Source organism: Polyodon spathula, chromosome 57, assembly GCF_017654505.1.
Source record: "Polyodon spathula isolate WHYD16114869_AA chromosome 57, ASM1765450v1, whole genome shotgun sequence".
NCBI classification, from domain to species: domain Eukaryota; kingdom Metazoa; phylum Chordata; class Actinopteri; order Acipenseriformes; family Polyodontidae; genus Polyodon; species Polyodon spathula.
The window spans coordinates 891,771-916,770 of record NC_054590.1 but is presented as its reverse complement, the minus strand read 5'-3'; the positions used below and the strand labels follow the sequence as shown (position 1 = coordinate 916,770).

Here is a 25,000-nt window from a genome sequence, read left to right as displayed (position 1 = left end):
GACCCAAGCTGCCGGACGCCGGGCAGGGGGAGAAGGAGCAGGTTGAGCCCCCACAGATTAAAGGCCCTGTGGAGATCATCCCAGAGAAGAAGGGCAAACTGGAAGAAGTTCAGCTGGACAGACCCAACCCAGGTAACACTGCACTTTTACACACATCAGTATTGCTGTGTACTTGTGCTTGCAAACGATTACTAATTGCACAATTACTACTGGAACTGACCCCAGGTCTGCATTGGGTGACTTTTTCTAGCAAGTACTTGTGATATTTTCAAGCTGTTTTCACTAGCTTTTGGAACAGTAGTTATGAAAAGCTGTTTGGAGAGTATCGTGGCCTTTCTAAATAAACAGTATGTTGCATTCATTTTTCTCTCCTAAGGGATGGCGGTCCCAGTCGGGGAAGCCCATCGACACGAGCCTCCCATTCCTCACGATGAGGTCAGGGTGGACGTAAGGAAGGACAAAGAGGACTCGTCCGAGAAGCGGCCTCCCGCCAACGCTGACCTCAAGCAGGAGGCGGAGCAGGGCGAGAGGAAGGAGGTGGGGCTGGGTGAGGGGGAGGCTGCAGGTGTTGCGGTGCAGGAGGAGGAAGGGCAGCCAGCTGAACACGCCCAGGGGAACAACGCTCTTCAGCGGCAGCCACAGCAGGAGGGCAGACCAGCCTACAAAGACCTCGAGGGAGCGGAAAAGCAGGAGCCGCCCCCTAGGGAAGAGGAGCACGCTGGGAAGGAGGTGCAGCATGAGGGCGGGAAGCCTGTCGACGCTGGGAAGGTACCAGAACACCATGGGGGGAACGGTAAGTGTTTGAGAAAGGGCAAGCTGGTTTTTTATCTTAAGGTTCTACATGCTGAAATACCAGAAAGGAATATGTGATTGTGTAGTGACGCCTAGTTTCCATGTGTAGAAGTTGGCGTTTGGGGTTTATCTCCCAAGTTAACAAATTTATAAAAGAGAGGTAGTGGCTTTTTGTTGCTTAGTGGTCTTTAGCATAGACCAACTGTCTTAGAGTGCAGGGCTGCAGGGCAAAAATGGTTGATTTTAACAGCTTAGCAGCTTGTTTGAGCATCAGATATGACAACTGTAATACAAGAATATGCAAAGGCTTTATTTCCTGAGGGCTGTAGAGCCCAGCAGGATGGGGTAACTCTTCCTCTGTAGCCCCTCGGTACTAACCCCTGGACTCTCTTTTCAGTTGAGGAGGTCCCCGCTCAACTTGAGGGGGACAAGGCAGTGGAGCAGGGCGATGCTGAGGGGAATAAGTTGGATGGACAGGAGGGCAAGTTTGATGGTAAGGCTGAGCAGGCAATGCTTTCTCAAAGCAGGTAGCGTGGCATGACATGACATCAAGGAGCTATGAAATAAACCTCTCAACTTCTCAGCTTTTTAGATGAATGTTTGTTTTTAAGTCTAGCTCTTGAGTCTCGCTCCTGATCTTTTTTCAGTCCTTAAATACTCTTGCTACAACACACTGTCTGACTACAGAGATCTTGTGGTCCTGTATGTATTTATATGAAAATCCTTACTTTTTAATCCTAGAACATGGCATCACATGGCATTGATGGTTTTTTGTTTCGTTTATTATCCAAACGTAATCACCCCTTGTTTGAATGGTCTAGAATTTCATTTAGGGCTGCTTTCTGTGGAGCAGCAAGGGAGCAAGGTTAAGCCTCAGTATAAACTTTCTGCTTACTTTTCCGTCTTTGTCCCTGCTTTGCAATGGAACTCCTTTCAGCTGAGATTAAAAAGCTGGTAGCAGGTACGAGTCGCACACCAACACTGTTTCATTCTGTCTGTTTCATTTTACACTCATGTACAGTATACTTATTTTGACTTCATGTTCATGTTTGGTCTTTGTTCGCTGTAGTAGGGTAAAGCATCACTTCCTTGATACTTGTCACTTCCCTGATGTCTGTATGATGTTAAGGGTTTTAATTTTGGAAATAAGCTTTCTTTAAATTTGTTACAATATAAGTTTGCAGCCCAGCTGTTCAAGTAGTGCCTGAAATAGTTGAGCTTTTACTTGTGAAGTCAGTCAGCCAGCCCCTACAGTATATAAAGGCAAAGTAGAAGTTGCAGGTAACAGTAGTAATTAGTCACAGTAGTAAGCAGGTAGAAGTAGCAGAATTGAGTGGTTCATCTCCATGGACACTGTGTTGGAGCATGTGTTCTGGGTGGTGTTGTGTGTCTGGGTGCGCACTGACCTTCTCTCTCCTCTCTGCAGAAGCAGGCCGCGCAGAGCAGCTGGAGCACGCTGTGCTCATGCAGGTCATCCAGGTGCAACAGCAGCAGCAGAGACTGCTGGACCAGCAGGAGAAGCTGCTGGCTGTAATCCAAGAGCAGCACAAGGAGATCCATCAGCAGGACAAGCCTGCAGGTAATGAGAGACCCCCATGGCTTCCACTGGGTCAGGTCATTTGGTATTTGCTGATGGTCTTATCGTTATTATACTGTACAACTACATGGTTCACTTTTACATATCTTATTGCATGATTTGATATATCATTTCATCTGTAGAAGACTTGATTGAGTATTGAGCATTGTATGCAACCTTAGCTGAGCTCCAGCTTTACCTCCACCTGGACTGAAAGTGAATTCACCCTCCACTTGTCTAGCAGGATCTGTTTCTTCAGACATAAATCGTAACAATTTAATTCCAACCGTGTCCTTTTTAAGCAATTGCAGATCAGGAAAATGAAAGTGAAATTCAACCAGTAGAGAACAATAGTGGAGGGTCTTTCATTCCCGACCATTTTAATGTAATTTAACAAGAGAGTAGAGAGAGTAGCTCATTGGCTTTTGTGTTTCACAAATTCTGTTTCAAAAGAAGTGAAAAGACTAACCCACCCCCCTCCCGCTTCAGGTTTGGATGAACAGGGAGTCCCAAGCGAAGAGAAAGCAGCACAGGAGAAGCGTAATGCCCAGGAGGCTCCAGCAGCAGAGGCAGCAGGAGCAGCAGCGGGGTTGGAGAAAGAACCCCATCTGGAGCAGCTGCCTAAGGTTCCAGCAGCTGGAGGGGATGTGAACCCCAAGGGTCCAAAACCTCCAGAGGCCCCTCAAGAGGATATCAAGAATGATAAAGAGCCCAAAGTTGAGTCCAATAAGATCAGGGATACCGCAGTCAAGCTGGGAGTGAAGCACCCAAAGGAGGAGCCCAAAGTGGATGTCCAGAATGCCAATGAGTTGCCAGGTGGTGGTGTAGAAGGGCACAGGGAGGTTGGTGCCAGAGGAGTACCCCTGGGGCAGAAGGTTCATGTGAAGGAGCCTCCGCTCAAGGACGTGAGAGCGGGGCAAGCCCAAGGCAGGCCAGAACTGCAGCCTCAGGAAGGGGTTGTGCAGGCGGAGAAGAGAGCTGTGCCAGATGCAGGAGTGGTGAAGCCCATGGAACCAGAACAAAAAGAAAAACAGGACAGCGAAGTGGCACAGCATCAGCATCCCCGCAAGGTGGTGCTGAAAACCGAGGAGGAGCTGAATATGAAGAGGGACCAGGGCCAGGCTGCGGTGGACAAAGACCTAAAAGAACAAAACCAGGAGGAAATGGTTCTGAAGCAGCACAGAGTGAGGGAGCACAGAGAGGTATCCAAGAAGGAAGACCACAATGACCAGCAGCAGCAACAGCAACATCCACAGGAGGATGTGGACAAGGTGCCTGCGGTGAAAGAGAAGCCGAACCGAGACGCGGAGATGGATCTGAAGAGAAGGAAGAGGAGAGAGCTGCAGGCCGGGCAGCACCAGGAGCCTGCAGTCATGGGTCTGGAGCCCCTCCTGAACCTGGGGGGGTCAGACCTCCACGCAGCACTGGAGGGACAGCTGCTGGGGGGCGCGCTGGTCCACACACGGCAGATCAAAGAAGCTGAGACCCCCAGCGAGAAACAGAGATAATCTTCAGGGGGGGGGGGGGGGTCTGGCGGCGCTGCTGCTACCATAGTGTCGGATTTGGATTTGCAACCAGCATTGCAAAACCGGGACGTTCATTTATTTCCTTTCTGCATATCTGAAGACAATGTTAGCAGCAGAATTCATCCCTGTGGGTGTGTGTTGCATGTTTGTTTTTTGTTTTGTTTTTTTTATTATTTTTTGCCGTTTGGCTGAATAAATATTTTTAGGAATAGGCTACCATAACCCCTCCATTCCAATAGCAGATGTAGCAATTTTTAAAATAAAAACTAGTAATCCTTTATCTCCTCCCTCAAATGGATTTTACCTATTAAAATAATAAAGATGTATTTTATTACATTTTGATCATATGAACTGGTAACCACATTCTTGAATAACTTACTGGAGCACAGCGTGAAGACGACACACCTTCATCTATTTAAAGTATTCCACAGTAGTAGAAATGTTGTGTGCCCAGTTCTTGGGTTGTGTTGAATTAAGTGAATGAGCCAGCAAGTAATTTCGTCCAAGAGTTTTGCATTTTTTTTCATTCAAACACCAGCATTAGTTTAGGGACAGATTTCATTTGCCTGCCTTCAATCATATCTCTGAACATACAGCATGAAAACTTTTTTCATAAACTAGACTCTTTACAGGTTTTCTAAAATCTCTTTATGAAGTGGCTCAATCGTTTTAGTGGGAGTCAGGATTTGGATTCCAACTCTGCATGTTGATCAGTGCTCCATTCCTCTTGGGGGCAAGCCACTTAAACTCTGCCCCCCAGTGGAAAGTATAGGAGTTGAATCCTGGAGAAGTCATACTTCAAACAGCTAGGCTGAGTTGCCTTTCTCATCTGTTAATATTACACCTGGAATATTAAGCGCTCTTAAATAACATGGTAATTATTCTAAATCTATTTGTGGCTTAACCAAAATAGCAATGTTAATGGCCGTGTATGCGACGCTGGTTTTGAGTTTTTCTGGGAAGCGACTTAAACATCTCCCTAAAATGATTCCTGATAATTTAACAAACCAAAATCTGTTCAGTTTTCAGCTAGATCCTGTCGCTCACTGTGCTAGCTTTCACCGGCTTGTGTTGGACACAATGGGTTCAATGATAATTTGCTGTTTTTCAGTATTCGTTTTCAGTTTTTGAAGTGTTAGTCAGATAACGAAATAACGGAGCACTAAAAAAGACAAATTCTGATGGTTTTTTAAAATTTTATTTCGTTTTTTTAACCATGACTATTTAACACTCAAGAACTGAATTAGGACATGCTCAAGAAACCGAATGACAAACCGAATTAAATTTTTTTTTTTTTTTTAAAGTATTCTTTATTCTTCTTTTTGTTAACAGAGAGGAGGTACTAAAAATGAGAAATTGTTATCAAAAACTATTGTAAATATGCACACCAGGAAGAAACAAATAATACATACATGTTTCACCAAAACTCTATGCTGAAATGGCTAACCTACAGACATCTGCTTCAGAGTTGAATTGCTTCTATTTTGTGTGATGACCAAAAACAGATCGTGGGGCAAGTATATAGCCCTTCTACTTCCAGACTGCCAAAACAGTATTGAACACGCCTGTAAACTCTAGTGTGTTTGTGTATGATTTAGATTTAATCTGGGCTATGTTGTGTAGAGAATAGCTGTGTTTAAAATGTATTTAAACATTCCATTTTCTAGTGTGACTTTTATATGCTTTTTTTTTTCTTCTCCAGTGCCTTACTGATTAACTTCAGGTTTGATGTTATCAACAGTATATTGTTATATGTCCATTGCTTTACTTGAACCAATTGTTGTTGTATCTGTTTGCCCATATTGTCTGTGTTGTTACCTTGTGTGCCTTACCTAGCCTGAATTGCTGGGCACCTTAATAAAATGATTAACTATCTTTAGAACCTGTCATTGTAAATGATATTGCAGCACACTGTAATATATATATATATATATATATATATATATATATATATATATATATATATATAGATATATATATTATATATATATATCTCCAGCTATATATATATTATCTATTAGATGGCCCACATAGTGGTACCAGTTAGGGCGACAAAGTTGTTTCAAAATTGTGCATTCAACCTGTGGAAAGCTAGCACCCTAGCCTTATGATGAACACCGGCTTCCCAAGGTCTGCTTCCTCGGTGTCACTCTTTCCGTCCTTTGAGTATTTCGAACCAGAAGATGAACAACTAATTAACCCATGTGCCCCATGAAATGCCTTTCTCTCGTGTCAATCTTGTACTTTGAGTATTTGGGTTTAAAAAAAATAAAAAATAATAACGATGTGGTCATAATGAATGCTAAATGGGTTTGAAATAAAATGTGAAAAAGAAACTTGTTAAGAAGTGTAGCACCGATCTCAAGAAGAACGATTGTACTTGTATGGGTGGCTTGCGATTTGAGAGGGCCATACAGTGCTCTTGGTTGACTCGAACCTCTCTTCCAGTGATCATCATCCTTTCTGGATTGAGCTGTGAGGCAGAAAGTACACTGGATCTGTTGCATGTTTCGCCATTTACTACTGCTGTGATGTTTCTTGTCAAGTGAAACTTATCACTTATATCTGGATAAAATTCACTAGATGTGATCAAAAAATGACAAACTGTTTTAGAGCAGGTGCAGTGACTTTATTGTGCTGATTAACAACTGACATCACAAAGATGCTGCAAAATGATCTGTCGATCTTGGACAGGTGTTGTGACTCTTGGTCTCCCAGTTCGTGGCTTGTCAGTGACAGTGTGTGTCTGGTTATATCGTCACGCCAGATCTGAAATTGCTGGCTGTGAGCACCCACGACGGCAAGCCACAGTACGCTGCCCTAGTCCAGCCTCCAACATGCCGACTGCACAAAGGCGCTGATCTCTGAACTACAAGAGTTATTTAAGACTTGGACCAGTACATGAAGAAGAATACAAACAAAACCAATGTTACTGATTTTAGACTGGACTGCAGCAGGATTAGCCTTGCTGAGGTTCAGGTTACAAATATATTGAAAAATATTCTTTGAAAAACATTTAACACAAGGAAAAAAAAAAAAAACACATTCATTATGCTAACATTTATTGTTCGAGCCAGGATTTTTAGTTGATTTATGAGAAAACATGTCTGTACCTATAAAACCGGTAATAGAATAGCACTCCAGAACGGTCTACATCTGGTTCAGGTGGCAACTAAGGCTTGTGCAGAGGGTAAAGTCTTGGACTATACATTTTGTATTCTTCAGTGCAGAGTGAGGGCACGTAACACACTGTCCAGCACTATGCAGCTGTTCTCCTGTGGCATCACCTCTAGCATTGTGTGAGGATCCCGACCCAGAGTCTGCAGGCCTTACCTGCATTAGCACTTATCTTCCAATGAAGAAAAGAAAATCTACTTAGCATTCTTCTTGGCCTGCAGGGAAAATAATAAAATAGTTAAATAAATGTGTCATCTCAGAGGTTTCCCCTTGAACCAAACCTCTAGAAAGCATCTTGTTGCTGCCTCATCTGATCATTTCAATTGAATCCTTATTAATACATATTTATTACCAGGTTGAAAAATGGGAGATGGTGCGGAACATTAAAACATCACAAACAAGTGTGTAAAGAGCTTCGTTTGTGCACTCCTTATTAGCCTCGTCACAATCACTACAGTAAATCTGAAATGGATTCCTGATTAGCCCTGATTCATACTGAGCTTCTGAAAGCTGGCACTGCAGTGTGTCCCCAGAAGACCTTGCACTGATTTCTTCATCTCCAATTTACACCAAGAATTTAAGCATGTTCAACAGTGACATTTACTCGTGGATCCGTTTTTCTTGCCATCATAGACAACAGCCATAATTAATAGCAAGCAGATAATTACCAAGGCAATAATGCCAACATAGGTTTTGTAATAGCAGTGAGTGGCCCTGGTCACAGTCCTGGCATTTCATAAATACCCTTGCTTAACCAATTAGGGCTGCCAGAAATTTGAGCAACAAGATGCTAAAATCTCCTTGAGATTGGTTACATAAATCATACCTCGCTGCAGCTGACTGGACAGGTAAAGTAAAAGACATGCATACTTACTAACTCACAAAACTGCTGAAAAGGAAACTATGCATACATACTACAGCGTCACTTTGAAAAGAAGAATTGGGTTGTGGTCTAGTGATCTTTTCAGGTACGGGCTAAACAGTGGTACGCAGCGCACTGCGCTTGCTCGCGCACACCTGAACAACTTCTGTGAAGAAAGCAGGGCCGCACCCGTTCAAATCTGGTATGTTACGCTGTTTTCGGTCTTTTATATCTTTAATTGAATTTATCATATTTTCCAGTCTTTTACATTGTTTTTAATGTAATCATACTTTTTCCACTATAGTATGCAAATATTTATCATATGCATTGGGTCTTGTACATTTTTTTACTTTGCAGCTTTGCGGTGGACTTCTCATTCTGTCTTGTTGTTGTGAATTGTTTTTTCTTTTCAGAGAAACTGATTGTTTCCAATTTAACTTTGAAAAAAAAGAAGATGTATAATTAATGGGAAATGTACCTCTGTTTGACAATAGGAAAACACCCATCAGATCGCACCTGTACCAAAATCTGACAGTGTACCACTTTCTAACATCATGAGGGTCAAGTTTTGGTATGCGTACCACTTTCTAACACTACAACAGGCCCTGTACAGTGCGGGTATGATCGCGTAAAATAACTCACAGCAGACAGGAAGCAGTTCCTTAAGGTTTGAAATTCCTTGGCACAGTGATTCTTGCTCAGTTCCTGCTTGCCTGTAGTCGTATGAGACACGCACTTCCCGTAAACAGCAGCCTGCCTTCAACACAAACATGAAGCAACATAATCCAGTTACTGACAGGGTATCACTCAACAGTTACGAAAGGCTGCATCACGTAATAGTTTAAGTGGCTCCAGCTCTTAATATTAGCTACACCAAAATGCTAATTTATGCCACTAAAATAAAAATGTCATACATTAATATAAACCAAAAATATGCTAATAATTCCCCCGAGTCGACAGACTCACCTCCTCGGCGCATTGAGCTATCAGCTCCGGGAAGCGCAGCATTCTCTCCCGGCTGCGAGTCCACACATTTGTCCCTGACATCGCCCTCGCTGCAGCCAGTGAGACTTTGCAGAATGGAAAACCCATTGTTAATATCTTATATGCTAAATGCAATGCTTGATATGGCAGTGTTAGTTAGGCGTTATGGAATTGTAACACAATATAGATGCTGTTTTTCATAAAAAATGGATATTAAATAAAATAAGAAAGTCCTTTAAACTCGTCTTTTGCTCTTATTCAGAACCCCCATCTTGTTGAACCTCTACACGTCGACTCTTCAAATCGTGTTTCTATTGGGTGGCCTTTTTTTTTTTTTTTTTTTTTTTTTTTTAGCGCTTTTATAATTGGTGAAGTCTACTGTCAGTCACTTAGTTGCCCAATCGCCCTATTGTGCTTTCTTTCGATGAAAAGGTAGAACCACTCCCACTGAGAGCCAATGGTTAGGGAGAAAAGTTGATGAGAACTCAGTGGTTGGTTAATCGTCACTGATAGTCCCGCCCTACATTGGTGTGGACGATCAGCTGACGCTGACAGAGCAACATCATGGCATCCCTAATCGAGAGGCTGGGGTTCCTTCAAAAAGTGAGTAACGATAGACTGCAAGCGTAGCGTTTCTTCATATTGTAGCACGGATTGCTTGATTACAACCCGTGTGCCAGCTGTACAAGCCGTTCATGAACGCTGCTTGTCTTATTTAAAGTGTGTCATGATTGATCTTTCATTGTTGTGTTCGTGTTCAGACGGAGTTAAAGGAATCGTTTTCTAAAAGTGCTTTAAAATTTAGCCGACTTGATCCGACCTTCACCTGATCATTTCCGACTTAAAGGGAATTAGCCCTGTTGCACTGGTCTGTTTGGTGGTGTGCGTTAGTGCAGCGTTTAGCTTCGGCAATCCATGTCGTCGTTTCTTATTAATGTCTGCTCCCGTTGTAAACAAAATATAAAGTGCAGTGTGGAAGCTGTAGGGCTGGAGCTGCTTTATAGGTTAGAGCGGCAGTGGGTTTGAGTAGCTCAGTGGTTAGAGTGCTGCTGCAGAAGTGCTGGAAGACAGTGGGTTTGAGTAGCTCAGTGGTTAGAGTTGCAGTGTGGAAGTGGTTTGAGTAGCTCAGTGGTTAGAGTTGCAGTGTGGAAGACAGTGGGTTTGAGTAGCTCAGTGGTTAGAGTTGCAGTGTGGAAGACAGTGGGTTTGAGTAGCTCAGTGGTTAGAGTGCTGTGTGGAAGACAGTGGGTTTGAGTAGCTCAGTGGTTAGAGTTGCTGTGTGGAAGACAGTGGGTTTGAATAGCTCAGTGGTTAGAGTGCTGGGCTACAGTGTGGAAGACAGTGGGTTTGAGTAGCTCAGTGGTGTTGGGCTGCATAGAGTTGCAGTGTGGAAGACAGTGGGTTTGAGTAGCTCAGTGGTTAGAGTGCAGTGGGCTGCAGTGTGGAAGGCAGTGTGTTTGAGTAGCTCAGTGGTTAGAGTTGCTGGGCTGCAGTGGGTTTGAATAGCTCAGTGGTTAGAGCTGTGCTGCAGTGTGGAAGACAGTGGGTTTGAGTAGCTCAGTGGTTAGAGTTGCAGTGTGGAAGACAGTGGGTTTGAGTAGCTCAGTGGTTAGAGTTGCTGTGTGGAAGACAGTGGGTTTGAGTAGCTCAGTGGTTAGAGTTGCTGTGGGGAAGACAGTGGGTTTGAGTAGCTCAGTGGTTAGAGTTGCAGTGTGGAAGAAGGCAGTGGGTTTGAGTAGCTCAGTGGTTAGAGTCAGTGGGAGTTGCTTGGGTTTGAATAGCTCAGTGGTTAGAGTAGCTGCAGTGTGTTAGTAGCTCGGTTTGAGTAGCTCAGTGGTTAGTTGTGGAAGGCAATGGGTTTGAGTAGCTCAGTGGTTAGAGTTGCTGTGTGGAAGTGCTCAGTGGTTGTGCTGTGGTTAGAGTGCAGTGTGGAAGACAGTGGGTTTGAGTAGCTCAGTGGTTAGAGTGGGTTTGAATAGCTGCTGCAGTGTGGAAGACTGGGTTTGAGTAGTGTGGAAGGCAGTGGGTTTGAATAGCTCAGTGGTTAGAGTTGCAGTGTGGAAGACAGTGGGTTTGAATAGCTCAGTGGTTAGAGTTGCTGTGTGGAAGACAGTGGGTTTGAGTAGCTCAGTGGTTAGAGTTGCAGTGTGGTAGACAGTGGGTTCTGTTGCAGGCAGTATAGATCTAGGGGCCTGTCTGGAATGAGATGGACTGACTCTTCTCTGTCTCCCCCCCCCGCCCTTTTCCTCACAGGTGCCCACTCTGATGAAAGCCACCTCAGACGATGACACTCCATGTCCCGGGTACCTGTTTGAAGAAATTTGCAGTATCCTTTTATCTGATCCGTGTCTTTGTAAAAGCAAATAAACACATCAATAAAGAAACAATCGGAAGCTTATATAATTTACACCTAGAATCACACAGTTCTGGGCCACACCCTTGACGTGGATATGCTGAATCATTCAGTTCATCTGTAGAATATAAGACGTATGTCATTTGGCTCAAACACAGTGAAGCCTTATCCGGTGCCCATTGAACTAGCATAGTCCATCACAGCAACTGCCAATTCAGGTTTCTCTATGTATTTGTTAATGTGGGCTGGTCCATTTCAGCAGGAGTAAGAGTCCAGAGGAGACAAACAGCATCTCAAGATTGGTATGACATGCTGTACTCTACTCTGATGATGATGATGATGATGATGGTAAGAAACCGAACCAGCCCTCCTCTGAACCGAGTTGCCTGGGAGACCAAGCAGGTGTAGGAAACGGTTTGTTCAAATGCATCAAGGTGCTGTTCTGCTCCCTAACAGTGTGGCACTGCAGAGGTGTCCCATGAGTCAGTGGGGGGCTGTCAGTGTCTGCTGCAGTATCTCCTGGAGAGGCTGCAGAGCGATTCCGGCCGTGTTAAACTGAAGGTGAGCACTTGGGCGCCTAGACTACCTCATGCATTCTCTCACTACCTGTACTGAATACATTGAGAAAGACTTGTCAGGTCATTTGTACTATGTTTGTTTAAGTAAAACTGCATAATATGCACTGAGGATAACCAGATTTATTTTTGCCACTGTATATATATATATATTAAAATGGCAATGCTGCTCTAACACTGGTCTCTCCACATCTCCCTCCTGCTCAGGTGCTGAAGATCCTTCTCCACCTCTGCACTCATGGCTCGCATCACTTCCTGTCTGAGCTCCGCAGAAATGCCACCTTCGTCCAGGAAGTGACTGGTGAGCTGATGCTATGAATTCTAAGATCAATCCTCCCAATGTTTCGGTATGTTTAACATACCTTTGTCAAGGGAAAGCGTGTTTGAAAGCAAACAGTGGAGGCATTTAATGCCATGGTAACTACACTCACTTATTTTATTTTATTTATCTCTCACTAGATTTAACACTGTGCAGATGTTTGTTTTGTTTGTGGTGTGTTTTGGGTACTTGACTCTGCCTCCTAGTGTTTGAAATGAAGACTGATTTTCCTGTCTCTTAGTGTTCAGTGGCCCTCCGGACCCGGTCCATGGAATTGCATTGTACCAGAGAGTGCGGGCTGCAGCCCAGGTACAGCTCTGTTCATACAGACACAATAAGCTGTGCTTGTGTGTTTCTACCACATTGCCTGTTTATAAGCAGGTTGGACTGTAGTGTCTGTTCACTGTGTCTCTGCAGGAGCTGGCCAGTGTGCTGTTCTCTGATTCGGTGCTGCCCCCTCCTGCTCTGTCTCCCTGCAAAGCCTCTCCGCCCGCAGGTAAATCGGCTGAAAGAAAAAGCAAGGAGGATATAATTGAGTTGTCTGTATGTGGGTTTCCTAAGACTTGCCAGCCTGTGCGCTGAGTGGTCATCTCTGAGCCAGAAGGTATTTCACATGCTAGGGTCTATTTCAATGACCAGAAAAGCGTTAGCTCTAAATACTGGAAACCATTCAAATCTGATGAAATGAAGCATCTTTTTGGAACGAAATGGTAGCATACTTCCAACTGTCAGTGCGGGGTGAAGGAGCACAGACCAAGCAGTTTTAGTTGTGTGTGTGCTTGTGATGTGCCATTTCAACCCCTCCGGGAGGATTCAGGAGACAGGGAGCTCTGTATATGGGGCCCTTGAGTGATAAGTGAGGGATGTTTGTAATTCTCCTGCAGGAATGGGCTCAGGGACGAGGCTGAACTCTGGAATGCAAGGCTTTGGATACAGTCCCGGCAGAAACGTCTCCAGTAAGTTTGTTTTTATCACACAGCCATCCTTGCGCACAGCATCTTGTTTCCTCTGTATAATCGAAGCTGAGACTATGTAGTGTAGATGGTGCAATGGTAGCAACACCATCAGAATAACAGGGAAAAAAAGCAAGATTTTAAAAACTCACGTGCAGTTTATTTTTAGCTTCTCTCTTCAGTTACTACTTAACTCTTCTCTCTGTCTTCAGCAGAGGGCACTCTTCTGGACAGGATCCAGAAAGCAGCAGAAGTGGTGGCCAATGCCATTCTTCCGCCCTCTGAGCTCCCCAGCTCCTGCCTCCACGACAATAACTACCAGCCTGTGATGGCGCCCTCTGCTGCTGTGGAGGCCTCGGTGCAACGGTCAGCCACCCCCCTGCCCTCCCACAGCATGAAAGGTGACAGAATGATAGCAGGCTGTAGTTTTTATTTCAGTATGGTTACAAATGTAGTTACTTACTCCTCCCTCCCCCCGCAGCTCAACAGAGATGTCCTGGCCTGGCAGGGGGAGGCTGGGAGGAGAGCGACAGCGGACACAGCTCCCAGAACTCCTCTCTGGAAAACGGGGATCTCAGTAGGGAGTCTGTGGGTGGAAGCAGCAAGTCAGGGACTGACAGCCAATCGGGAGCCAGCAGAGAGAGTGGCGATCTCTCTGAAAGGTTAATGTGCTGCTGTGTTTTTCAGGTGTTTGTTTGATTGGTGACCAGTAAAATTATGCTACATGCACGTCAAGAAATGGATGACTGAGGTTTTGAATTTTACAGTACTTTATAAGGCTAACATTTATGGTAGAGCTACATTGCAAAAAAGACACCCTCTTCTACCAGAGTGTAAAACTTGGCGGCGGATTCAAAAAGTCATTATTACCTTGTTGCCCTTACTACCAAATTCAATTTTCCTAAAGTCGAGATCTCAGCTGTGATGCAATTTGTTTTCCCTGGCTGTTGGTTTAGCCAGTAATGCCAGTTTGCTTATCGCAGGGTGGAGGCTATGCACTTGGGGGACTGTGCCCAGGAAATGATGCTGATCAACTCCCTGTCCCAGGGCTTAAAGGTCTTCCTGTCCAGAGATGAGACACAGCACTTCATCAAAGAGTGAGTACGTGCAGAACATGTGGTGGCAATTAAGATTTGTCCACTAGGTGGCATTGCATGCTGTGTCCTCCTGCAGCATCATATGGCACTGTTCAGCGGTTCTTTATTATTAAAACAAGCTTGTTGGCTGTGGTTTTCTCCCCCAGGTGTGCAATACTGAACTGTGAGGTGGTGGTGGAGCTGCTGAGCAGGAAGCTTCAGGACCCTGCAGACATTGTCTCAATGGTACTTTCTTATAGCTTTGTCAGTTTGAATCTCTCCAGATATGAATACTGTATAACAGACTGACATTGGTTGGTTTACCAAGAACTAAAACAGGAATATCAAGGTTAGTATTGATACTGAAAAAAGCACACACATTTATTGTGGCAGATCCAATTCTGATAGTGACCCCTCGTTCACACACAGTGGCATTGACTTCAAAGTTGTATTAAATGTAGCTGGAAACAACAACTCTTTTTCTCTGTTCCACCTGCAGAGGTGTCTGTGTGCCCTGGCCTGCCTGATGTCATCAGACCTGCTCTCCCTTGACCGGATTTTTGCAGTGACCCAGAAGCCCTTGCTGCAGCTGAGCAAGGGTTCTGCAGGACCTGTGGCTAACAAAGCGACAAAGGTAAGTGATCTACAGGGTAGTAGGGTGGGTTCATATTAACAGAATGCCAGTTTCCTTGTGCCATGTGTTAGCTAATGTGTTTTTCTCCTAGGGGCAGTTCATGAGATCTCTCATAGCCCCTGTATTAATTGAAATTTTGATTTGTGTCTGCTTCAGCTTCTGAGGCAGTTCGAGGCGCTGATAGCAGGTGGGGGACTGAACAGCAGCACCTCCTCCTCTTCTCTCTCCGCGATGTGTCCACAGCTCCTAGACGGGTCTCCCGAGTTGAGGGGCAGTGGAGCCCTCTTACTGCCCTCTCACACATCCTCCGCCTCAAATTCGGGCAGCCAGATCTCGCCAACTGAGTCTGCTCCGCACGGTTCCAGCGTGGAAACAGGCACATGTAGCCACTCCTGCTGCCCAGAGCGATTCAAAGACACTTGTTTGACAGACAGCAGGGAGTCCCAGGACAGTGAAAACACTAATTGTTCACACAAACAGCAGAGGGACCCTTCAGATGCCGATTCTGATTCAGTTGAGCCGCCCTCTGAACCTGTCGCTGGTAACCTGTCTCTGTTTAGTGGGATGGAGCTTGTTACTAGAGCAAAGCCAGTGACAGCCAGTTCTAATGGAGGGACGACCACACAGCCTTTCAACTGCAGCACAATAGAAGACAACAAAACTGCAGGTGCTGCAGATTCGACAGACTGTACCACAGACAGCGCCTCTGGGTCTCCCCAGCCTGACACTGAACAAAAGCACCGGTCTGCCTTCTCCTTCCTTAACATGTAAAAGGACAAGTCTGATGTCTGCCAACAAAGTTAAATAACCAAAAAAAAAAAAAAAAAAAAAAAAAAAAAAAAACACCAAAAAAATTCTTGTTTATTTTTGACACAGTTTTGTATGATTTATTTGAAAATGTTCTGTATTCAACTCCAAGTCCCTGTTGGCATTCAAGTGAGGGATGGAACAGAGAGCTGTGGTAGGGCATAGCTGAGTCCAGTATTCAGATAGGTGTCTGAGAATTTGTCAAAGTGGAATTTAATTCCCATGTGGGATACTGCACTAAACCTGAATCTAGTAGTCCAAGTTATATTACTGTTACTGACTAACCATAGGTTAGTAAAGCAAATCCCTGTAAAAACCTACAAAATGCATTTACTTGGGTAAATGTGTGAGCTGCAAACCACCTCGTCATCAGGTACACAGACCATTCATATGCAGGTTTTTCTCTTGTGTGTAACAATGCTAACACAAGCTGGCTGGCAACAACTGTAATTCTACATTGAAAACAAAATAACTCCCTGTGATAACGCAACTGATAAATAACTCCTTCAGTACAAAGTAACTTGACAGAAAGATTAAGTAATGAATAGCTGATTTCACAGACTCAGATTATCACTAATCTTTGACTCCAGGTAACAGTAGTGCTAATGGGGTCTCTGATACCAGGCATCAAAGTCACAGATCTGGATTAGCAACTATCTTGTACTGCCTTGCGAAAGGCAACATGATAGTCCAAGAATAATGCTAATCCGAGTCTGTGAAACCAGACAAAATACTGAAAAAGTAATACAAATCGATCTACACCCGATTAGTTTACTGGTCTGAGACAAGTTATTTTTCACAGCCCTTCTGTGTTGGTCACAGGTTCCAAGTAAGTACAGCATCCTTGTACATAGAATTGCAATTAAGTGAATCCAAATGCGTGGTTTAATAGGTGCTCAATTTACTGCCATCTAGTAGCATTTACCTCTTAGACAAACTCATTTGAAAGAGGTAGTGATGAATAAATGTAAATTGAATTTGAACCCAACAGAAAATATACGTTGCATCCAAATGTGAAATAAAAGAGCGCAGGGGTTCTCGTGCATTTAGCATACCTGAACAGAATGAACCTTGAGAGAGAAAAGTTTATAAACCATCAGCTTTAATTGAAATCTTTAAGAGGTGGATTAAAAACAAACAAACAATTCAAACTCAAATGGATGCTTAAACCTAACGTACAATTCTAAATTTAAATCCAACTTCTGTGTGGCCTTGTAACTAAAGAAGACCCACATTACTGTATAGGACTGCAGACAATACAGGTCAAAAAGTCAAAGTTTCCAATGAATAATGAAAATGGAAGCCAGTTGAACGGTGAGGTAACGCTGTGGTGGGGCCAAGTGGGTCAGTGGTTCGCTAATAAGCCAAGAGCTCATCAACACTAAGCTAACGATTCAGTTCCAACTCTGATCATGGCGACCTAGTCTCCTTTAGGCTGGATCAAATTAACATGATTTTGTAGGGGACTGGGTTACAAAAAAAGTGCACAATGCTGCACAGTTCCTAAGTGGTGCCTGTATCACACATCCACCATCCCTGAAACTGAGCTCTTCAGAAAGTGCCTGTAGCTGAACTGGACCACATGGTCCCACAATTCTGCAATGGCTTTGTGGGTAGAATTCCACTCCCAATGCGATTGTAAACAACTGTAATTCGGCAAGTAAGTCTTCTGCATCTGTCCCTGGATTTATTAACTGTTTTACACTAAGAGAATAAACAAGTGACCCTAGTCTTCAACACAACCTCTAAATCTTTCTATACTAATTTGTAGCAATAACTGGAGGGAGGAGGAGGAGGAGGAGGAGGAGGAGGAGGAGGGGGGGGGGGGGGGGTGATAGGAGTTTTTTAGGTACTCCTCTGAGACTGTTCGTCCGAACACATCTCTCGAGAGAATCTTAGGAGACTTACACGACTGGGGCCCCCCCCCCCCCCACCCCACAGCCCCTGTCTCTTCTCTCTCTTGCTGTGGGGCTGTGGATACCAGGTTAAAGGTTATCTGACTCAGTCACCAAGCCTGGTGTCTGGTTCAAAAAAAAAAAATTGACCAAAAAGCTAGAGAGGCATTTTAACCCTGTGTTGCACAGTGCATCCAAAACAACTATTGACTTAATCTGAGCAAACAGAAGTTCTGAGTCAGTACATGATTTGTATACATATAATGGGAGAAACTAAATGTAACAAATTCCAATAAAAGAAAATTAACCTTTATAGAATGCATACAAAAATATTTTGGGCAGGGTAAAATGATAGTCTAAACAGTGTATATATTCTCTTGAGTAGTACACTTCTCTTACTTTAGCTCTACACCAGCAAACCTTCTTTAACAGTTACTACTAACGCTATGGGCTATAATTAGTGGGAAGCTGATTTAGATGCATGTCCTCAAGCTGATCTGTTATATACAGGTCACGTCGGGCAAGTGTGCCTTAGTGTGGCTTGCATTATTTCCAGCATTCAGTGCAAAAAAACTAAAATGAAGCACTTTTCTGGTCCTTCTCAGATGGAGGCTATCTATAATAGAGAAGTCCTGTGTCCTATCTGAGGATTAATAAATGGAATTTCACACTTATCTAAATCAAACTTATCTAAATCTAAACTTGCTGTTTAGATCAGTAATTAGACCCCGCTGTCACTTCAAAGTAGAACAGAAAGGTAGTGATCAACGTTTGAGTGATCCAAAAGAATACTGTCCTGATTTTATTGTAAATAGCTTGTGTAAGCTTTTCATTTCCCCAGCTACGAGGACGCCCGATTGTCACATTCAAGTAGACAAGACAAAAATGATCTAATAATTTGAAAAATACCTGGCCTGCTAGTGAGATAACTGGCAAGGCCATAAGAAGTGACAATCGGGCTGCTAAAATGAAGCACTTGTTGAAGACACTCAACTATTATGACAAGGAAATAGAGGGATTGGAAATGATTTAAATTAAAATGCAAACTGAAGATGATAATGAAGAAGTCAACTGGACAAAGGTTGTGAAAGAATTGAAATCCACTCTCTCGGGGCTCACTCTCCAAACGGGAATCCGTGTTTCTTCCCCGCGGCCGCGAGGGGTCCTGCCCCCTCCGTCCTTCACAGAAGGTGTTAGAGGTGCTGGAGGGTGGGGGGTGAGGTGGGAATCACGTGTCTCCCGGGGGCCCGCGGCTCTGCAGGCTGTGGAAGTGTGCCTCTCGCAGGATGCGGTTGATTCGTTGGTAGGAGCCCTGGCTCAGCGAGGCAGACTCTTCGTTAAAGTGCACAGAGGACGAGGTAGCGGAGCTGAAAGTCCCCAGTTTCAAGTGGCCTCCTCCTGCCTCGGCAGGCTGGCTGCTGCTGCTCCCAGCACATTCCGGGCTGCTGATTGCACTACTGTCGCTGCTCGATGACTGGAGAGACAGAGAGGTTCCGCATCAATACAGATACGCGCGATTATTAAATAATCATTAGCAATGAAATCAATCTAATCAATATCGTCGCGTTTAGTTTTTTCTTTTGCAAGCCTTTGTTGTACATTTAATGATAGACCGACAGTGTACACATAGCAAAAAAATATTAGCACTACTCTCTGAAGTAGTTCTTAAGATGAACAAATGCTGATTAACTGTAAGAATGCTAATGTTACAGAACTAGCAAGAAACAATGGAAGCTTATGTATAAGCGCTTCAATCAACCAGGAGTTAGAGAGATTGAAGCATTTTATATCATCCAGAAGGACGTAGAATTCAAATTTATATTTGGGAGACATCATAACTGTTGTGATTATTCAGTTGCTTTAATTTTAAGCCAATTTAATTGACAGTGACTTCAAATTAAATAACTTCTTGCCACTGTGAGAGCTCATTTTAACAAAATGCTGTTAATTGTAATTTTGATCAGTGAAGTGTTGTTATTGATTAAATGGGAATGTATTTTAAAAAGGATTTGAAAAACAGGAATTGACCCCCAACCCTGATAACAGCTATGTTTTGTTTTCTTTTTGGTGTTAACTCAGCATGGTAAATGCTTTGTGAACGTGGCCCACAGTACAGCAGTTTTGTTTTACCCATGTGGCAGTGGGTCTTACCTCTGAATCCCAGATGTCCCGGCCCAGCTCTGGGAAGAGAGGGTTGCTGCTTCCGTCCCGTTTGGACTGTGGGAGAAGCTGGCTGTCATCGTCGTCACAGCTCCGAGGGCGCTTCCTGTGAGGGGCACAGGCAGACATTGCATTATGACACTGTCAGCCCTTTCAGATCTGCAGGTGGGGTTTACAGTTACACAGAGACCAGAGCCTTTCTTCTAAGCCAGGTGGTTATCAGTCCTAGAGTTTCTGTCATCATTGGACTATTAGTACCTCATGGGGCTGCCCCGCCTATATGTGGAATCCAACTATGACTTGTTGTGGAGTGACCCTGTTAGGAACACGTTACACTTTCACATTCTGCTTACAACTACTGTACACCAGAACCACTTGCTAACTTTTGGACAAACTTACAAATCATGTAAACATGGACGTCGTATCAACAACATTACTTCCACTATGGGCATTTTTCAAACCCAGTGCTCAAAGTTTAATTTAAAAAATAAACACACACAACGTTTAAACGCCCTTTAAAGTAATGTTTCAATCTGCATAGAGCAGTCACTCGAAGGAAGTCAGTAACACCGAGTCTGTGTGCGATAAAGTGTTACTGCAAATCACCACTGGCTACAGTCTACCCTAAAACAGTAAAGCTTTAGTATTGCAGCTGATCATTTCACCATTCTGTTGCTCACGTTATTAATTCGACCCATCACTACCAATGTAATAAACAACATTAACAATAAGCCAACACGTATACCTGTGGGTGATGCCATGTCCTTATAAGAAACATATAAATAATCCTGGTAATGTAAGGGGTTAAATGTCGCATATCAAAACCCAAAACTGCCATTCTTGTATGACATGTTGATTCTCGTATGACATGTTGATTCTCGTATGACATGTTGATTCTCGTAAATACGTTTTCAAACGATTCAGAAGGTGAAACAAGGTGTAAATAATACACCAAAAGAACGACTCACCTGCTTTCTGATAACATCTAACAGATTGTGGTCCAATGTGTTCAAACGAAATCCCTTTGAGTTCCTCTTCGCTTAGTTTGTATCCCGTCCCCGTTCAGTCAGCTTCTCAAGTCACTCTGCTGCAACCTCGCATCTCCACATTTAACTTGAAATAGATAGGGGTTTATTCAGTGTTCAAATCTTGCGTCAAGTTTACAGTCGGGCTGCCGTGGTTATGAACTTGGGACTGTGGCGCCGGCAGCTGGTAGGAGCTCAATAAAATCAAACCACACCGGCCTTCATTTTCATTCGAGTAATCGGGGCCTAGTAATGCTCCTGCTCTAGCAACGTCTTGGCGTCTGTTTACTTTTAATGGATAACCTGTGAAATTAACCCAGCCCCTTTTCCATATCAGGCAATTGTCATTACTGGAGGCTCTACCTCACAACAAGCAAGCGAAGCCGGTCACAAAGAACTCCACACCAGCTTAGTTAGTGACAGATTCCAGTCAAGTCATAGATACATACGTTTCAGCCCTTAAAGATACTGGATCGGCGTTATATCCGAATCACCAAACTAAAACAATAATTTTAAACCCGTCTTTGTTGCCCCTTTTTGCCCTGTATTAACAGTTAGCCTCCCAGGATCGAACACCAGTCGCTAGTTGTACCCCAAATCTTACAACCATTGACCCCCGGTTTTATTCTCTATCTGCGTCGATTTTAACAGCAGCAAGGCTAGGGTGTGTTTAACCCCCTCTATTAAAATACTCCCACCCCTATAATTTAAATGCGGTATTTTAGGAGGATTTCTTCCCTTGTATCGCTACAAACCCCAGCTGCTGTTTACATGACAGCGCGGCTGCGCAATAAAGAAGGAGACCCGGCTGCCGGGCACGCAGGCGAGATCAGGACACCTAAAACCACCGGGAACATCCCGGTAAAACACAGCGAAGGAGGGAGGAAAGAAAAACAAATAGATAGACCCCATCATTCAAATTGTATTGTTTTCATAAGGCGATAACGGCATAGTATTAGTAGCTGTTTTTATACCACGCAGGCATTTGCAACGCTACCTTTGTCAGGGTCCTTTCACTGAATGTGAATAAGTTTTGCTAATGCTGTACTGTGATCTGCTTATGCAAATGACAGTGCATATCAAAATTCAACTTATTTGTGTTGTAACAGTACTGTATATGTGTATAATAGTACATCTTGCACGCAGCGTATCTTGTCTATGTTTTGTTTCCCACAGGTTTTGACAAAGTTCAATGGTACCGTTATGGCTTTGTTTCATTTTCAGATAATAAAGGTCAACATTTTACAATGATTTGTGAGGGGTTCCACGAATCAGACGTGCCTATAGTTTTATGGAGTTACTACTAGATAATTCTGCTAAGTGTCGTTTGGAATTCCAACGTGCACGGGAGAAGGCAGTAGCAGGGCTGGTAGGTGACGTAATAACACTATAGGGCTATCCAAAACCAGTGTAGCATGAAGAAGTGCACCCCGTGAGATAGTACACCCCCTCTGATCCACGGTCTTTAACTCACAGACCCATCGCAAAGCATCACCTGGCATGCCTGGAATGCTGGGGAGATACAAGAGAGCGGGAGAGGGTTGTACTGTAAAGGCTGGTGCACACTACAAGTCGTATGACTGGCTGTCTAATGACCCAAGGAAAAGCGGTCGTCAGAGATACATTTTTTGCAGGTGTCTCCCGGTGGTCGCAAGACTGAACTATGACCCAGCCTTAAGCAGCTATGAAAGTTGAATGCACTTTGCTCTTTTATGTCTAAACCGTCTATCTTAAACGTTCTCTCCTGCCTTATTCTCGTACACGTTGCCCATTTAGTCCAGATACATATACCTTTTCATGCATGGCGACCTCCTATGGAGACACATGGAACAAATGCATGATAGTTTCATAAATGAGAATGCCATTTTTTTTTTTCCTCATAAAGCAATGGAATGTATTTTTTTTAACTGAATAAAAATGTATTTATTATGTATCTAAAGCTACTTTTTTTCAGCTATTTTCAATACTAATAGTGCATGAAAGTGTTAAATATTCATAAAGACAGCAGGTGCTCAGGAGTGCAAAGGAGTTCAATAGAATCGGTCCAGCTACTCCAATTTGCTGTCAACTAAACCTAGCGCCGCACACAATGGACAGGACACTGGCTTCAGTTAGACGCTTCAGCAGACAGCTGCCTACCTTGGGCTGCTCCGAGGGGCATGTCGGCAAGTCTGCTCTGGGACTGAAAGAGTAGCGACAAAAGAACACACAGAGCATAAACATGGGTATGTCGGTGATTTTGAGTAAAGCTTTTCAAAATGGTAATGTAAGATTTTTGTATTATGTTAAGTGGTCAGGTGCCCCTTCCAAACTGATCTCAATTGGTTAACCCTAAACATACAGAACCACAAGGTTTAAAGCTATTCCGCGCATTGGGAAATATTTAGCCCGTTGATAGAGTTTTACCAGAAGAGGAGGCAACGTGACTTACTGGACAAACTTGCAGTTGGCTCCATTTGGGCAGAACCCCACTGAATAATTGGGGAAGATCACTCACCTGGTGTGCCTGTGTTTGCAGAGGGGACCTACAAGAGACAAGCCAACAGTCAGCCTTCCCTTCTTTGTTCATTTACACCAAGGAAGACACAAAACACATATTATTACATGATATTCTATTATATACATCATATTCATGAAACGTATCTCTCACATCTTAAAAAAAAAAAGTTTTATTTATATCATGACTTTGCAAGCAGTTAGCTAACGAATGAGTTCGGTGTTTGTGAATGGGGTCGTTATCGGTGGGTGCGTAGTAGTGAAAATAAGACAATGCCCCTGCCATGCTTATTGAAGCCCCTGTCATACCAGGGGCAGCCCCTGACCTTACTGGCAGGGTCGATGTGAAGAAACGGGCACTCCCTGTTACTGCACTCACCTGCAAGAGGAGGGGAGGAGAAGGGAGGCGGTAGGTTAAAATTACCCTGTAAGGTAACATCATCAGCGACACACATTAACATGTTTAACTATGCATTCTAAATAACCAAGCAATACTCACAGAAACGTACTATATAACTTTTTTTTTCCCAAACAAATGGAGTCACCAAAAGTGGTTAAGAATAATGATCCTGTCTTGATTTACGAGAGTCGTTTCCAAAGCCTTTCACCTCCCCGCCGTAATCACTGAATCTGGAGTAGAAGAAGCACTCAGGCACCCTGCTCATGTGGTACTCATGTAGGAACTCACACTGCTCCCCCCTCCTTGCACAGCTCGAGCAACCGCCAGTGCTTGCACACCTTGGACCTCTCTCCGCGCAGGTGACAGAAGGGGCTCCTGAATCATAAACACACATAGCAAGGCAGTGCGTCCCAGAGGAGAAGTATCAACTGAAGACCACTGAGTTTTCAATGTAGCAAATTCGTGATTAGCCACAGTGTACAGGTAACAAACTCAGGTGTGCCTTGTTAAACATAATAAAACCAGGAATGGATCGAACTGCTGTGCAATGTCTTATTTTTATCCCTAGAATGGACAGGCTACTTGCACCCCAGCTACAAGCAGCTTAACCCTAACCTCTACTTCACACATTCTGAGAACAGACTGATCTACCTTCAGGAGAAAACACTTGCTCTACCTGCAGCAGTACATCAAGTCATGCAAAGTATGAAGTTACAGCGCTGGCTTGTAAACTTTTCAATTATACTCTTTTGCCACCAGGGGGCAGTGTCTCCCAATGAACTGATCGTGATCAACGTATTCATTTTTTTCGAGCTGTTTGAATTTAAGACTCTGCTGCCATTCTTTCATGATAATTAATTTGGTTTCCCCCATGTAGTTTGCACATCTCCTCTCTTTCTATATATTTCTTGTTAGCAAGGACCTGCTTGTCTCATAATCAGGGTCATATTCTAATGAAATGTTCCTGTCTGTACAAAGATAGAGAAGCATTGCAGACATAACATTGTGACCTACTCTGAGGTCTAATCTAAAGTCAACCTTTGTAAACTACTACTAACATTTATAATATTAAGTGATAAAACGTCTTTGTTTGTAATCACATTTAAATCTTGGTTATCTTCAAATCTGATAGTGAAGTAAGACTGTTTTAGATTGACACAGTGAATGCAACTATGATGTCACCTTGCAGAATACATCTGAATGCATCAGCGCAGTGTGGCTATGGATATCAGTTTATTTATATACTCACAGTATCTGTTTACAACAATAAGGACTGCCTTTATCTTCAGCTTCGGGCAGGACCCCAGGATTAGAGAGCTTTTACTGGGACAGAAATACTGGAGCAAGTGGGACTGTGCAGAACACAACCGTTAATGAAGGCCGTGCAGAA

The 25,000-nt window shown here is 43.6% G+C and overlaps 4 protein-coding genes across 6 annotated transcripts; 2 read left to right on the top strand and 2 right to left on the bottom strand.

The window, feature by feature from the left end:
• The first annotated feature begins 6 nt into the window (after positions 1-6).
• LOC121307650 (putative sodium-coupled neutral amino acid transporter 10) lies at positions 7-5,769 on the top strand. Its single transcript, XM_041239879.1, has 5 exons — positions 7-132; positions 377-793; positions 1,190-1,285; positions 2,219-2,371; positions 2,858-5,769. Exons 2-5 carry the CDS (start codon positions 379-381, stop codon positions 3,874-3,876), a joined length of 1,683 nt encoding a protein of 560 aa, XP_041095813.1. The 5' UTR covers positions 7-132; positions 377-378; the 3' UTR covers positions 3,877-5,769.
• An 897-nt stretch (positions 5,770-6,666) lies between these two features.
• ndufaf8 (NADH:ubiquinone oxidoreductase complex assembly factor 8) lies at positions 6,667-9,206 on the bottom strand. Of its 2 annotated transcripts, XM_041239843.1 has the most exons (3): positions 8,900-9,206; positions 8,576-8,686; positions 6,667-7,286 (listed from the first exon to the last, which is right to left on the bottom strand). In XM_041239843.1, exons 1-3 carry the CDS (start codon positions 9,023-9,025, stop codon positions 7,266-7,268), a joined length of 258 nt encoding a protein of 85 aa, XP_041095777.1. In that variant the 5' UTR covers positions 9,026-9,206; the 3' UTR covers positions 6,667-7,265. The 2 variants fall into 2 exon arrangements, 1 of the variants encoding a protein (XP_041095777.1); XR_005948371.1 differs by lacking the exon at positions 6,667-7,286 and having other exon boundaries at positions 8,600-8,690.
• A 231-nt stretch (positions 9,207-9,437) lies between these two features.
• Positions 9,438-15,653, top strand: LOC121307666 (AP-4 complex accessory subunit Tepsin-like). 2 transcript variants are annotated; one of them, XM_041239901.1, is made up of 13 exons: positions 9,438-9,520; positions 11,171-11,243; positions 11,740-11,831; positions 12,053-12,146; positions 12,406-12,473; positions 12,582-12,660; positions 13,049-13,120; positions 13,333-13,518; positions 13,599-13,779; positions 14,101-14,214; positions 14,361-14,439; positions 14,693-14,827; positions 14,984-15,653. In XM_041239901.1, the coding sequence occupies exons 1-13, from the start codon at positions 9,482-9,484 to the stop codon at positions 15,596-15,598; spliced, it is 1,827 nt and encodes a 608-aa protein (XP_041095835.1). In that variant the 5' UTR covers positions 9,438-9,481; the 3' UTR covers positions 15,599-15,653. The 2 variants fall into 2 exon arrangements, with proteins under 2 accessions (XP_041095835.1, XP_041095834.1); XM_041239900.1 differs by having other exon boundaries at positions 13,330-13,518.
• A 1,940-nt stretch (positions 15,654-17,593) lies between these two features.
• Positions 17,594-21,507, bottom strand: si:dkey-21c1.1 (protein FAM104A-like). Its single transcript, XM_041239898.1, has 3 exons — positions 20,658-21,507; positions 19,681-19,795; positions 17,594-19,003 (listed from the first exon to the last, which is right to left on the bottom strand). The coding sequence occupies exons 1-3, from the start codon at positions 20,672-20,674 to the stop codon at positions 18,758-18,760; spliced, it is 378 nt and encodes a 125-aa protein (XP_041095832.1). The 5' UTR covers positions 20,675-21,507; the 3' UTR covers positions 17,594-18,757.
• Between the last annotated feature and the right edge of the window lie 3,493 nt (positions 21,508-25,000).

What these genes read in the sequence shown, in the direction of transcription:
- ndufaf8 (XM_041239843.1), bottom strand. Translation starts at nt 9,025, where the DNA reads ATGGGTTTTCCATTCTGCAAAGTCTCACTGGCTGCAGCGAGGGCGATG. An exon ending in TAGCTCAATGCGCCGAGGAG is followed by an intron (nt 8,687 to 8,899) that starts GTGAGTCTGTCG and finishes TGTTGAAGGCAG; the next exon opens with GCTGCTGTTTACGGGAAGTG. An exon ending in GGAACTGCTTCCTGTCTGCT is followed by an intron (nt 7,287 to 8,575) that starts GTGAGTTATTTT and finishes TTTTCCCTGCAG; the next exon opens with GCCAAGAAGAATGCTAAGTA.
- LOC121307666 (XM_041239900.1), top strand. Translation starts at nt 9,482, where the DNA reads ATGGCATCCCTAATCGAGAGGCTGGGGTTCCTTCAAAAA. An exon ending in CCTGTTTGAAGAAATTTGCA is followed by an intron (nt 11,244 to 11,739) that starts GTATCCTTTTAT and finishes GTGGCACTGCAG; the next exon opens with AGGTGTCCCATGAGTCAGTG. An exon ending in TGGCTAACAAAGCGACAAAG is followed by an intron (nt 14,828 to 14,983) that starts GTAAGTGATCTA and finishes TGTCTGCTTCAG; the next exon opens with CTTCTGAGGCAGTTCGAGGC.
- LOC121307650 (XM_041239879.1), top strand. Translation starts at nt 379, where the DNA reads ATGGCGGTCCCAGTCGGGGAAGCCCATCGACACGAGCCTCCCATTCCT. An exon ending in AGAACACCATGGGGGGAACG is followed by an intron (nt 794 to 1,189) that starts GTAAGTGTTTGA and finishes CTCTCTTTTCAG; the next exon opens with TTGAGGAGGTCCCCGCTCAA. An exon ending in ACAGGAGGGCAAGTTTGATG is followed by an intron (nt 1,286 to 2,218) that starts GTAAGGCTGAGC and finishes TCCTCTCTGCAG; the next exon opens with AAGCAGGCCGCGCAGAGCAG.
- si:dkey-21c1.1 (XM_041239898.1), bottom strand. An exon ending in GGGACATCTGGGATTCAGAG is followed by an intron (nt 19,004 to 19,680) that starts GTAAGACCCACT and finishes CTGTCTCTCCAG; the next exon opens with TCATCGAGCAGCGACAGTAG.